Consider the following 14838-nt stretch of genomic DNA (forward strand, 5'->3'; position numbering starts at 1 on the left):
CAACAACCATTTCATTTAATGGAGTTTTTTAATGTAGTGAGCGATAGCTCTGGTTATTCGCTGCCTTAGGCGATGTTAAGTCTCACTTAGATACGGCGAGACTCGAGCTTGATGAGATGTGATGACGTCAAGCTTGCCTAAGATTGGCGACCTCGAGCCTTGCTAGCCTTGGCGAGGCTTGAGCTCAAACCTCGCTCACTCATGCCTAAGGTTGATTGCATGAGGCTAGGTGATTAGCAAATGAATAAGGCTAAAGAGAGAGAAAATATATTTTAAAACTTTGATTTTTTTTTTTTTTAAATTGGCCTTGGTATTACTAGGCTTGGAGTCCGAGCACAGCCACTAGTTTCCCAGTCGCAACCTTGATGGATCCAAGTGCAATGGCCAGGGTCTTAGGCTCGGTGTAAATGGACAAGGCACCAGAGCCTTGAGCTCGAGAACGAGAGTTTGGGTTCCGATGCCCAAACATAGAGTTACTAGTTCAAGTATTGACATATAATTTTGGAAAAATCTTTCCTGAATTTATCTTTGATAGGAAATTCCATTGATTAGGAAAATAATTTCTGCTAACTTATTTTTTTAAGCAAAATAAACGTAGGAAACGAGAAAAATATTCTTTTGAAAAATATTTTTTGCAAAACAAGCAAAACCTAAAATTAATCACTCAAAACTGGTGAGATATTTATTAACAATACCCTACCAACCGTTGCGATATTTGTTAACAAGACCTTATCAATTGTCGCGACAATAAGTAATTTTAATATTTTAAATAGCTAATGTCACATCCTACGGGAGAAAAGTATTTCCATAATTCGGGACCAAAAGCACACGTCGACGGAAGTTGTCATTAAAGAAAAAGCAGAAAAGGACGGGGAAAATGTGAAGAGAGAACGCCGATCTTATCGTCGGTCGAGTTGATCACGGATGTAAGCAACCCTAAGGAAAAAACGAAGTCAATTATTAATAGCGAGGCCGATGTGACAGGATCTTTTCTTGGAACACCTGTCCGAGGCTCCTTAAACGCAACCCTTCCGCCCCTCCTTTCTCTCTAATTTATGGTCTGGCCAACCCCAGGAAAACACATAAAACCTTCGGGGGACGTGGAATTTGACTTTATCTGATGATGTTTTGGTACCCTTTTCTAGAAGGGAGAGGCATGGTGCTTTCCAACGTCCCGAGAAAATATCGTCCCCATCGAGACAGCTCGACGGGACACTTGTCAGGAAATGTGCCGTCACGCAATAATTATCGCGGAGAAGGTTCTCCAAGACAGACGGTTTTTTCCACCGGACCAGACAAGGCCGTCTTTGATTAGGGACAAGACAGGGAAGCTCCCCTCATCAGCCGTTGCTCCCCTCATCAGCCGTGCCTTCGAGGGCACGAGTCGTATTGGGAGGTCTTTCGATGCAGTGAAATTTTGTCAATTCGCCTTAATTCGAATGTGTGGTATAGTCAGTTGATGCTTACAGCGAATGACAGTTGTTCTAGGATATAGACGGCTAGGACCAGACGGGTTACCAGCGTGGCAGCACTTGCCACAAATAGGAGTGGTCTCGATCGCTGGCCCCTGGCCCCCGATGTATCTGAAGATCAATGGTCCGATTTCGCATTTCTTTTCAGGCAATTCCTTGCCTGTGCCGTGACAGAACGGTCGTGGGGCAACATGCACTAAACTACCCGGCCCCGATGACAACTGTGTTCTGTATTCAGCAGGTGAAATCGACATTTCGGAGAGGCGGTCGTCATTAGAAAATTGCCAGATAATGCGGGGTCACAGTCCAATGCATGAAGGAACAAAGATGGGGGCAGGAAACAAATTCTCGAGCATTATTTCCTCTTAATCTCCAAAATCCGACCGAGAAGATAAGAATGAAAATGTAGCAGCAGAATCACGCATATGAATATAAGGAGAAGTTAAAAGTACAACAACCCAAGTTCCGGCTGCAAAAACTCGATAACACTTCATTTCCTATTCAAGTCGTAGTTTCCAACCGCCGCCGATCCATCAGCAGCTCGACACAAGTTAAGAGCAATTACAGGTACCTTACAAGGCTAGGAACAAGCAAGAGACACAGAACGAGGCCCAACCCACCACAAGCGAAGGCAAGTCTTAGCCCTGCCAACCTGGGTAGTCTGGACAGCCAGTGAGTACCGAAAAATTCCTACGTCGATGCAAAACTTCAAACGTCAAAGGCTACCAACCGACACGTACAGACGCTTTTTAACATCGCCTAAGATTCCAATATTACTATACATCGGCTTGAGTTCTGCGGGATATAAGGCAGTCAATGTTATTAGTAACGTAGCTTGGGGCGAAACCTGACTGAAAAATAAGCAGGTGCACCCCTCACCCTGCTGCGAGGATCTGGATCGTCTGTTATGTAAGCTGATCTGTGGAGTTGGCCGCTCTTCACTGCGGCATCATGTCCCCTTGCGACGCAAGCATCTGCTTTTCGGGGCTGTCAGGGGTCAACTCGACAGTTGAGCAGCCCAGTCCAGTGTCACCTGAAAAGTTGCACGATCAAATTAACTTGCCATTCATCAATTGGAAAGCATGAAAAGTCATGTTAAGTGAAGTTGGTGAGGTGTTACTTTGGAATGAGTCGGTGGATGACCGTGGTGGTGATGAACTCCTCTTCATGTCAGAATGGACTACTCCACATCCAACAAAAAGAAAACAAAGAGTAGTATAAGGCCATCAAGAACCAATCAGACGAACAGGGCATGTATGGGCATTTAGCAGAGTCGATATGAGACAATTTTGTTAGTCACATAATTACAAGAACCCAAATAAATGTCAAGATCAGGTCAGAACTCCCACCCTTTGGGGTTTTCTCTCATTTTTTGCTTACTAATCAGTCATGCATAGGGAGACATTTGATAGGCTAACACTAGGCTAACACAGTTGTTTTAATGGTTAGGCTGCAACAGTAATCGACAACTATTGTTGGCTAGGGCCTTTCTCTGCTACTGCATCATTTGCCTTTCCATAATTTTCTAAGAAATTTTACATTGACTAATGTAGAATTACATATAGGTGCTAGTGAGATTAAACATGGATACCGTCTCTCCAAAGCATAAAATACAAGCATACTTCAGGAACAAATGCATAATGGTTTTGTATACGTAGGTTTAATAGAAGGAGCCGACGAACAAAGGAACCTGCCATCACTCGAGTAATCAGTCTATCTATGATACATGTTTAAAATAATAGCATCTTTCCTAATTTCATCTGGCATATACATAGGATTTAGGTGCTGCTGGACTTATGCCGCTGTCAATGCAGGGTAAATCCGTATAGATGATGCTTCACTAGTACCCCAAATCCTTGTTTTTTATTGTACTCCATTCAACAAGCTTATCACATCTGAACAGATATCATTATTAAGAACTACTCCATGGAACATACTGCCCAGGCTTCATGTAGAAAAGCATCGAGAGATTAAGGCGACTGAAATTTCAGAATGGAGGAAATGTATTTGAAAAATCTCAAGTCCCATACCATAGAGATCATAAGCCCCCTTAAGTGCCTCAAAATTCTTGTATGTGTACCCAACAAAACTGAGATCCTTAGGTGTCAACAACATCTGCAATAGCCCACAGAATAACATAAGGTGGCAACTCACACATAGTCATGGCAAGTTTAAAGATCCAAAAACAATAAGTTATCTGCAAATCAACGTCATTTAATGGCAGAAAAGAAAATAAAACAACAAGTAGACTGGCAGATGACATCCTACTCAAACTTATTGGAACTGAATTCACCAAACATAACCAAAGTTTTTTAAGCTGTATGATTTACTCTCCATTATGTGTTAATCATATGACTGATGCTGATGAGAAAGAATATTGTGAGTTTCACCCGAAACTGTCAACACACGCCTTCCCTACGTAGTAAACACGGGAGTTGGCTCAAAGCTTAATAACCTACACTTAGATTTATTCAGGTCTAGTAGCCTGCGCATCCTCCATAGATGACACTTGGAACAATCAACAAGCAGAATTAACCACTGCCACACATCTTCACCAGCACATTAAGTGTCAGCGTTGTTCTATATATTGCACATTGAGGAACCCATAAGCCATGCAATGAGATCATTTCAGCCAAATCCATCCTAAGAATGTCATGTGAGACATGAGTTACTACCAGGGTCATTTTAGAGTAAATTTTACTTTTAGCTTTTTGCCATTTCCTTCTCTTGGAGCTTTGAAGTTCAGCTTTTACTTCATGTCAAAAACCTGAAAACTTTTAGACATGCAAACATGGACACGTAGACAGGATAATATATTTATCTATTCTAAATTTAAAACAAATTTTTGTCGTTTTCAAAAATTTTGGAGGCAAAGAAAAAGTACTTATCAGAAGCTGAAACAAACCAATCCTCTCCCAGCAGAACTCAGAAGATGTCAGCCATAACATAACATTGGTGGCACTATGGGTTGTGTGTGCAAAGTAATTTCGCCGCAAGGTCGAATGGTACTTTCTTCCAGCTTGTCTTATAGAATACCAAAGTAAAAAGGATAGATAGTTCTCCTTGTGTATAATGGCAGAATGCAAACATCCGCGAAAGGTAAAAATGAAGATTATAGCAGCCATCAATCCAACCAATTCTCCAAGGAAATGTGCAATTTCAAAACCCCAGCACCCATCTTTTGTCACCCGCTAATGCCAGTGTGTGCACGTGAGAGAAGAAGAAGAAGAAGATAGCGATTAGATTCAAATACATAGGAAAAGAGCAATTATGTGGTTTGTCTTTTAAGACAACTAGATAAGTTGACAGAAGATAAGTGATTTTCCAGTCAAGCAATAGGATATTTCTATATTCTCAGAGTACCAGCAAAAATGCATAGTTTAAATAACTTTTTACGTAAGAAAAGATTCTTCTTTACTGAAAAGATGGATGTCGTGCCAATTGTTCTTTCCTGAAGAATCCAAAAGATCCGGCAGCATATTTTAGAAGGTTCAGGATAAACAAAAAAGATTTATGAAAAGTACAGTTGTTTCTCAAGCTTCCTACTAGTGATATTTTAGACTCACCCCATCTAACTTACATACAATAGAATATTGTCATCTAATGTCCACATAGCATGTAAAATGCTTAGATGTCTTATGAGGAAATTTCTAACATGAATTGCTCTTTTCACCTTAAACACATGAGCAACAGCAGCAGCAATCAATCATAAAAATCATATCAATCTAGTCGAGCGTTTTATATTCCCCACTGAACAATATTTACCTTCCTTGAAGGTCCAGATCCTGTCCTTGAAGGCATAGGAGGTTCCACCTATTCAATGAGTCAGATTGTTAGTATAACATACCGTTAAACTGGAACATCTATGGTCATTCTGGAGATATTTTGACAACACAAACTTAACTAGGAGAGGTAAAAGCATGAAAACCGCTGCTCAAACAATTGATCAAGAAATTACTAACAAAATCATTTCATATAAGTATATGAAAGAAATTATGTCTGGTAGAAAAAAAATGTCCATTCCATTGAAGGACATTGCCATTGGAAACCTTATCTGATTCCTGAACATGCAATGATATCAAGGAATGGAGTGTGTTGACTAATTGCATTATGTCATGACCTCTTCTTAAGTAACATGAAAATCCATTTGATAGTCAACCACAAAGAATGACCTCCATAAAAGATAAGTGAAAGTACACTAGCATCATTCACCTCGTCAAATTTCATGAAATTCTGTGTATCAAGTTCTCCATTGACCTGCGGCTTAAAAGCAGCTTCCATTTCGTAAAGTCTATCCCAGTCGATATCTTTGAACCAAGGATGAGCCTGATCAGTTCAGCTTTGAGTTATAAGCAAATGCATGAAAAGTGATAAGAAACGGAATAGCACCACCAAATTAATGCAGCATACTTCAGCGTAATTTAGAGTGATGCTACATCAAATCAACAACACAACATACCTTGATCTGTTCTGCCCCTCGAGTACCAAGCCTGTGATCCACGTCACAAAGAAGCCTACAGATCAAATCCCTTGCTTCAGGTGACAATCTGGCGTCCTCTGGAAATTTTAAATGATTTTTCCAATGTACAATCTGCAAAAAAGCAAAAAAGAAACATCACTGAAAAGCTAAAACAGACGGAACAATCTTGGGAAAAGAAGCTCACTCAAATTGGCAAAACAGATGGATAGAATTAATTAATTGCTAAGAAAGGAAGGGGAGCAAAATCACTCCTCTACTTCGCTCTCTCTCTCTCTCTCTCTCTCTCTCTCTCTCTGAGAGAGAAAGAACTGACAAGACTCATTCTTTCAACCTCAGCATCTTCACAAAGTGTCCCTCTTCCTAATCCAGTGGACCGAATTCCATAGAATAAATTCTATTGTTGTAACATAATCAGCGATCTTCTCAGTACATGAGGACGTGAAGAGAGATTGCTGTGTAACACAGTCAAGGACACATATCTCTTTAGACAGATCATGGCCTGATGCAACTGAAACAGTTGAAATTGATCCAAAGGGAAAGATGGATTCACATTCTGAAGGAAAGATAGACTTTGCATTGGGGAGATTAATGTGAGTACTTAGTACACATCATTAAACATTTCAAAACATCCATGTATCGGCATTCTGATTACTTGTACCTGAAAACATAAACCACATCCTACATCTACAAGACCCTAAAACCAACAATAGGGACAACTCATGAAAAACTACATTTGGAAAATTAGAGGGGGAAAATAAAAAGTTTAACTGCTTGTTATAAAAAAGTAAAAGGACAAATGATAGAAGCCATTCCTCAGCTTCCATAATGCTTCTCCCTTCACATCATCATTCAATTCCTCTAAAATAATCTGTGCAAATCACTTCTTTCTCTCTTCTCCCTCTTTTTAAAGATCTTTCAGATAAATGATTTGAAAATGATTTCTTTCCAAATCCTTTTCCTTCTCTTAAATCCCATCGACTAAAGCATACCATTAATGTGAATCAAGAAAGAAAGTTGACCTTTCTGCATGTCATTATTGGATCATCTGCATAGAATGGAGGATAACCAACAAGCATCTCATACATGATTGCACCAAGCGACCACCTGAAATGAGGAAATTCATTAAGAAGTCATCAAAGAAACTCAGCTCTACTTAAATCAATCCTAACATAAGAATCGCAGAATCCTAAATATGCATTTAGAGATGATAGAGAGTATCTAGTGGCATCATTGTTGAAACAAACAAATTCACACACAACAGAAAACGCCTTCAAGGCCTATAAGTCATTGAGTTGTGCCTGGTAAGGGAAATTAAACAAGTTCCTTTTCTTTTAAACAAAAATAGAGCACTTTCAAGTTCAGTATAGTCAAGTCATAATCCAAATTCCACTGAAGCATTTTCCTTCAAAAAACAATGTCAAGTTTTCTTTAAAATAATTTATGTCACATTGACGCCTTTAATTTAACTCTATTCCCTTCACTCGACTTATCAAGCAAATGCAGCTAAGCTTCCATTGAATCTATAAAATTATTATGCCAATAGACATTATAAATCACCATCTCCTAAGCATGTCATGTGACATCTGACAAATGATAAAACCAAACAGTCCCCACAAAGACGAAAATCAATTAGAAGGAGAATGACACTTGCTACTTCCTGGCATAAGTCACTAAAATAATAGGATATTACAGAAATTATGTCCTTGTCAGTTACAGTGATTTTCTCTTCCATTGTGCCGATAGTCCCTTCCAATAATATTTTTAGAGTGCAAACCCTTTTGTTCATCTTCTTTATGAGGTGAATGGAATCATTAACAAGTACAGAAAAGATGCACACTCAATCTACTTCTATGAGAAATTACATTTCCAGCATGCATTAAGTGGATGTACTGTTTAAGGGAACATGGAGTTTGTATTAATTCTAGTTTATACATGATGCTCATCTAAAGAACTGCTTTTGATTTTAAATAAACGGTTAATCGGTCAGGTGAGAGATACCAAGAACTAAGACAAACAACTGTTATTTAAAATAATTGCCAAGGTAGAGTATCTACAGAATCATCAACTGACCAGTCACACTCCATGCCATATCCTTTCTTCAGCAGAACTTCTGGGGCAATATAATCAGGTGTGCCAACAGTAGAAAAAGCCTATCATTAGAGGCAATTAGAATCATAATAGGATAAAATAGATTTTCTGGGATCACAAGATTACTGGAGATAAAAAGAAATATGAGACTGACTAGAACTTGAACATAGCAACTAGACCAAAATTTTACCTCCAATCAATGGACTAAAGGTGTGCAACCTAGTGGTCAAAGGGATAATAGAGCCATTTTTCCAATTTTTGAAGAAATCGACTTTACTGCTACAATGAAAAAGATTGTTTAATGTCAAAATGCATAAAACGTTCCGCTTGATACAAATTATCTTGAAAGTCCATATTCATAGCATTTAAGAGATCAGGCTGTTTGGTATCAAAGAAAAGTCAAAATCCCAAACATTAAAAGCAAATGCATAAAGAAACTTTAAAAATAAAGGTCACTGCAAATAGAAAGAACCCAACAGAGGCATCTACATATAGCTTGGTCCTTTTTTTGATAAGAGGAAAGGACACTTTTAACTTGCAGGAATGCTTTCACGTACAAAATGCAAGATTTAATTTCTTACTGCAATTAAAGGTAATTTTTTATAGATACATTAATTTTATTGACATCATATGAAAACAAAAAAGAACTACAATACCATGCACTAGTACCATATAAATTCAAAGAGTCAGGTTTCTAGGCAATACCAGTTTTCTCCTATTTATCTGCCAATGTTGAAGCTGCTCGAGGGGACTTTTCCAGTGGCCCCTGTTACTAGTGTCGGGAAAGCGCCCATCAATGTCCATCGATTCAACGACATTGCCATCATCCATGGCTTCGTTTTCATCTATAGAATATAAATTTGAGCAGTCAAGAGGTTTGCACAGACCAAAATCAGAAAGCTTCATGTGACCATTTATGTCCAAAAGAAGGTTGTCTGGTTTTATATCCCTGCAGAAAGAAAAGTACATAGGTTAAAGACAAATTACTCAGGAACAGTATTAAGAAATCATTGATACATATTGCATTAATAGAGGAACCGAATCAAAATGTTTTACTGGTAGAAGAGTCGCCCACAGGAAGAAAAAAAGAAAAAAAAAATACCTGTGAATGTAATTATGCTTATGAATGGATTCTATGGCAAGAACACTTTGAGCAATATAAAATTTGGCCACTGTTTCAGTCAACGTCTCCTCTCTCATAAGCAAAGTCATCATGTCACCACCAGGCAGATATTCCATTATCAAATATAGATACTCCGCATCTTGGAAAGAATAATACAGTTTAACAATAAAATGGCTGGCAACTTCTGCAAGCAAATTCCTTTCAGCTCTAACGTGTTCAACCTATAACACAAAAAACATCAAGGTAACTACCACGTCTTTTCGAGATGAAGAACAGGAAGTATGAAAACACAGAAATAATATTCTCTACTATGGCATAGCCAACGGAGGAGCAGGAACAATGGATCATGACCCAACCATCATTCACTTAGAAAACAAATGAAAAGAAAAAGGTAGTATAGTGTTAGCCTGGCTGAATGGCCAGTCGCCACGCAATTGGAATCTGTGCCACATCGTAAGAAATGAGGAATTTGTAAATGTGCTTGTTATCTACTAGCAAAAGAAAGTAGTATGATCTCTACTTCGTCCATGATCATGAAACAAGCCAATGACAATTAATAAATCACTGAAAATGATCAAGCATGCTATATTACTTGGTGTTTCCTTCTCTAAAGGAGACTATCTGCATGACGGAACTGACAATGTGGAAAATTACCCAGTGTAAGTCATGAAGCTATTTCAAATCTCACCTGGCCTCGGCTAAGCATTTCTGACTTCTTCAATTTCTTCATGGCATAAATATTCCCTGATTTCTTGTCACGGCAAAGTCTGACCTGCATCCATATGCACCTTAGTTTTAGCATTCAATGAAAAACAGGGAGAAAGAAATGTCCTCGAGCCAAATGTAATTAATGTGTCATCGTATCCACATTTGCCTAAGTGGAACCATGCATCTTTTTGAAACCTAACATGTCCACCCCCTTCCTCCCACCCCCCAAATCCAAGAGTGATCCTAGCAACTAGCAGAACATAATCAAAACTCCTTAAAGATGCTAAAAGTCGAGTGGAGAAAAAATGACAAGGAAACATTACTATCGCAGTTGCCGCCCATGCAACTATATTTTATCCTGTTGCATTGCAGCTTATATAAGAAATAAATGGATGCTAGATAAAAAGCGACAATACATATCCTTGTACCTCAAGAAAGTATGGTTTTCCCTTAAGGGACTCCAGAGATTGACATTACTTTTAACTAACCCAAAAAATAGAGGTGCAAAGTGCTAGGCCCCACCATTAGCATGTATTATTCTCACAACCTGAGGTCTAATCTTCTTTTTGCTTGACATTGCTTTTCCAGAGTAACATATTACAGCAGATTAAGTCACTTTCTTCAGCATCAGAATCAGTATATACCCATCTTGACTTGTGCATATCAGAGTTTGCAGCTTAAGATGTATATATCTTTAACAAGTAAATTCATCAAAAGCAACAATAAGTTCTGCTTCCACCACAATGAAGCAAGTAGAAAGAGAAAAAGGTAGCACCGGCAACTGAGAGACTTATTGCCACTACAAGCACAGTACTCCACCTTCAGTAATTTGTGAGAGACATATACATACAAACATCTGCTGTATATTTGACCTATATTGATACTAAAAGACATCCCTTAAGGGCCTAAACAATAATCATCCTTGAAACTTAAATTTGTCGCTCCTAGTTTTTATTCCATGATAAGCAACTGATAGCATACGATCAGCATCTCCGACAAAAGTTCCCACAAATTAGACGCTTCCCATTATAAAGCCATACCTAACAGCTCCTTCAATATCTCCTAAATGATTTCCTACTTATGCGGAATTCAAGGAAAGCAGCATACAAATCACTCAACCACATTGCTCTGATAAGTGCACTAACATTCCCAAGAGGATCTCACATCTAGCACAGATTGACATCGGTAGAGGAAAAGAACATCCCTTTCAACATACATACATCCCTTTCAAGATACATTCTTTTTCCTTTTCTCTATATTGTTGATCATGAATCTGATGTCACCTGTTTCAAATTATAAAGTGCATGTTCCCACACGTGAAATCATCTGGCCTGTTAATAAATTTATTATAGCATGCATTAGATGTGTTTCATTCTGGCGTGCCTAGAAGGAACTTCCTCTAGAACTCAAATTATTTTGTGGACTATCAAAAAGCATACAGAGCCAACTTCTGAGATTTGAAAAGAATATCATACTATTGGTTTGACTTAGCATCAGGTTTTAAAAGACAAATTTATTGATTGAAGTGATTCAAGTTTGGCACATGTAGAAAACAAGTACCCAACCTCTCCGAAAGCTCCTCTTCCTATGATTGTAAGAAGCTCAAAATCATCAACACATATCTTGTGCCGTTTAAGTCTCATGTACTCTGTCTCCTTCCGTTCCAAATCCTTTAGTAAATTGATCTGTTCTTCTTCGGGTACATCTGAAGAGGCTAACTTTCTTTCCAGCACCAAGCGCCTGGAGTGAATAATATTCGTCAGGAAAATAGGAAAAATAAATAGTTACCAGTCCTGGATTCTAAAATAAGATATCCAAGTATCTGTATTATCAACAATGACTATAGCACTCTTAACAACAGTAGGCAAGAACTCGTTTCATGAACTGATATACAGTCATGCATGTAACGATTCATCTGTGATTGACATCATGACAAAAGAGACATCAGAAAGGTCATCATCTGAAGTGTGAGAAGTGAACAAAGAATTATCAGAGATCACATTAACCTGCACGGATTTCATCTTCTGAAGCATCAAAATTCATCATCTGAAGCTTTCTCAATCTCAAGGTTGAAAAAGCACGTTAGCTTCCAAATCCAACCTTTTCTGAAATTTCTTTCTTTTCAAGGTTATCATGCATCTTTTGCATAAGAAGCACATTTGCGACCAAAAAACAGGATGCGACAATGAAGACATAAACACCGACATCTAGAGACCTCCTCAGGTGTAAGGAGAAGGAACTTCATGAGATGTCCCGGCTTATAGTAGTCATCGCCCATTTATCAACATGCTAATGTTAAGACGTGGAAACATACCCATTCCTTGAGGTACCCGCCTGATCTCCTGCAGCATATTCGAAGGTCCTAAGATTGGATAACCACTATAGGTATTTTCTTCTATGCCACTAACATTATCTTTCTTAGCTACATGCCCTTTCATAGAAGTATCAGACGTCGAATTCATCCACTGCAACATATTAAACCACCATCCGCTCCTACTCAACATAAGGTGGCTCCACTTATCGTTTCACGATCTCTAAGAACAATAAATCGGCTCCTTCGAGCAACTTCCTAAACCTCTTCAAACTTTCCACAATCATTTCCAAAAATGTCCATATTCGACCAGGACGACTCGCATTTAATCCTACACAATGCAAACATCAATCAATTCTAGCAACATGGAGACTCAACACCACCAATCACAAAGGAAAAAGCATGCATGCGATCGACACGCCGAAATGACGAGGTCGCACTCGCGTCCCGAAATCCCCAAGCGCAAACCCCACGGATTCCTCCGAAGAGACGCGCTCCCGACCTATAATCCCCGCATTTTCCAGCTCTCGAATCCAGCAAAACAACCTCGCCGAACGCCGGAATTCCCCAATCCCACGCGCCAGACTCATCGAAGCCGCTCCCTCCCGAAACGAAGACGCGCGAGAAAATCCGCGAGGGAAAATTCCGACGGGGCGCGGGAATTCGCGAAAGGACATGCACGAGGCAACGGCGGACGGGGAAACAGGGGGGCTCACCTCTCCTTCCGCTGTTGGATGTGCTTCATGTGCGCCCGGTAATGGTTCTCGATGAACTGCTTCGCCGCGGCGACCCTCTCCATCGTCAGGCTCGAGCCGATCTCCTGCTCGTCCTCCTCCATTGGCCCGGCCGCCGCCGCCGCCACCGCCGCCGCCGCCGCCTTGTCCGCCGCCTCTCCCTCCGCCTCCTGGCGATTCTCCATGCCTCCTCCCGCGCTCTCTCTCCCTCTCGCCGTGGAAGAAAAAAGCTCTCCTTCGCCTCCGTCCGGTTCGCGAAATCCTTTGGAGTCCTCTTTTTTTTTTTTTTTTTTTTTTGCTTTTTTTCTTTTTATTGTTTTTTTTAAGGGATCGCGACAACGAAGCACGAACTAAAAACCTGCACCCGCATTGGGGTATTTTCCCCTTTTCTTTCTTTTTCCTTTTTTTTCCTCCCTCGCCCGCGGTGTAAATTGTCCGTCGTACACGTGGGGGAGCCCGATTGGTCGGCGCCGGAAAAGCCCGTGGGCTTCGAACAGGCGATAGATTCCCTCCTGCGAGGAGGAGGAGCGGGGTGGCGCACGTAAGAACAGCACGGAGCGCGGCTCATCACGCGGCCCCACCTCGATGACAGGCTGGACGAGATTTCGGTCAGGGTGGGGCCCCCCTGCCGGAGATGGAGATCCGACGGTCGAGAGCGAATCTGAGGAGAAAAGAGAGGGGCCCGGATCTTCCGGGTTCCGTGCGGGGGATGTGGTGACGGAATGTCGTGCCGTGGGAAATTACGGATTGCGTGGCGTATTAATTTTAATGTACGTTCGACTTTTTGGAATTGTAAATTCCACGTGACTGTACAAGATTCGATTGAATTTTATGGTTTGCATTTATTTTGATGCACTGTATTAAATTCTTTGGTACGACACGAAAATTCTTTAGGTCCCCATTAATAAATCACGTCGTAGAGTATAAAGTAGATGAAAGTATCTTGGGCATGACATTTTGTTCTTTTGTCGTTATTGCCACTGACAAAATCGTTCGATAAATCTCATGCCTATTGTAGTTTTATGAATTCATTCATAAACTTTTTAAGTTTTACTAATTGAGTCTTTTAAGTTTTGTCAATTGAGTTTACTAGGAAAATTTTGAATGGAAATTGTTAAGCATACGCCATTTGTTTTATATAGCACGATCAATATTGATGTTGACAAATTTAATAATATCTTTGAGTTTTTTTATTAATTTTTTTTTCTTTGTTAAACGTATTGCAAAATATGAAAATGTTTAGAATTCAATTATCATAATTGAAAATTTTATAATTAAATTGACAAAAGTACCATAGGTTTATAATTTTTTGGGTAAATTTCCCTATGCCACTCGATCCCCTCAAAATTAAATGAAACCTATTAATTTTTTTTTTCGGAAAGACCAATATATGATTTGAATTGACATACATAGAATAAATTTAAAACTCATTAGGTAATTTCCCATAAAGCCGATTGTGTAAATTTTGTTTTAATCCACTAGAGTATGCTATAATTGCTCAATCTTTTTTTTTAAAACTATTATTAGTATCTAAAATATTTTGGCTTAATTAATCTATGTGAAGGCATGTAAACCATCCCTTCCGCGTGCATAGACTAACCATCGAAATTAGGGTTGTGCAGCCAATCTAGTTCAACATGAGAACCAAACCAATCGTCAAGGAATCAGATTCAGTCTTCGATTCCAGCAAAGATAGATCCAATTCCCGATTAATTTAGAATCTTTACTGTGCATGTAAGTTCTAAGTGTTGAAGCCATCTTTGCACCTACAGATAAGAGCTTGTTCTATAAAGTTGAATGAAGATGATTGATTTTTTCTTCATTAAATGAGCTTAACTTCCCTATTGCTTTTATATTTCTATTTGTTATGTATTGATATTTTACTCTGAGTTGTTTTATTACTTATATTGTTTTACTATAAC

General features: G+C 39.3%; 1 protein-coding gene across 2 annotated transcripts; it reads right to left on the reverse strand.

Annotated features, from left to right (window-relative positions):
• Window positions 1–1878: 1878 nt before the first annotated feature.
• Window positions 1879–13146, reverse strand: LOC104438068 (serine/threonine-protein kinase tricornered). 2 transcript variants are annotated; one of them, XR_005549665.1, is made up of 14 exons: window positions 12899–13146; window positions 11437–11611; window positions 9852–9935; window positions 9143–9384; window positions 8746–8989; window positions 8023–8102; window positions 6972–7056; window positions 5932–6063; window positions 5685–5798; window positions 5238–5285; window positions 3503–3587; window positions 2593–2652; window positions 2352–2505; window positions 1879–2267 (listed from the first exon to the last, which is right to left on the reverse strand). XR_005549665.1 is itself a non-coding variant. In XM_010051145.3 (13 exons), exons 1-13 carry the CDS (start codon window positions 13099–13101, stop codon window positions 2411–2413), a joined length of 1647 nt encoding a protein of 548 aa, XP_010049447.2. In that variant the 5' UTR covers window positions 13102–13146; the 3' UTR covers window positions 1879–2410. The 2 variants fall into 2 exon arrangements, 1 of the variants encoding a protein (XP_010049447.2); XM_010051145.3 differs by having other exon boundaries at window positions 1879–2505.
• Window positions 13147–14838: the final 1692 nt, after the last annotated feature.

This window comes from Eucalyptus grandis, chromosome 3 (assembly GCF_016545825.1).
Source record: "Eucalyptus grandis isolate ANBG69807.140 chromosome 3, ASM1654582v1, whole genome shotgun sequence".
NCBI lineage: Eukaryota > Viridiplantae > Streptophyta > Magnoliopsida > Myrtales > Myrtaceae > Eucalyptus > Eucalyptus grandis.

Excerpts from the sequence above, each read along its gene's own strand:
- LOC104438068 (XM_010051145.3), bottom strand. The coding sequence starts at position 13,101 with ATGGAGAATCGCCAGGAGGCGGAGGGAGAGGCGGCGGACAAGGCGGCG. Across the intron at positions 9,936-11,436 it reads GAAGAGGAGCTTTCGGAGAG|GTCAGACTTTGCCGTGACAA; the intron begins GTTGGGTACTTG and ends ATATGGATGCAG. Across the intron at positions 7,057-8,022 it reads TATGGCATGGAGTGTGACTG|GTGGTCGCTTGGTGCAATCA; the intron begins GTCAGTTGATGA and ends TCCTCATTTCAG.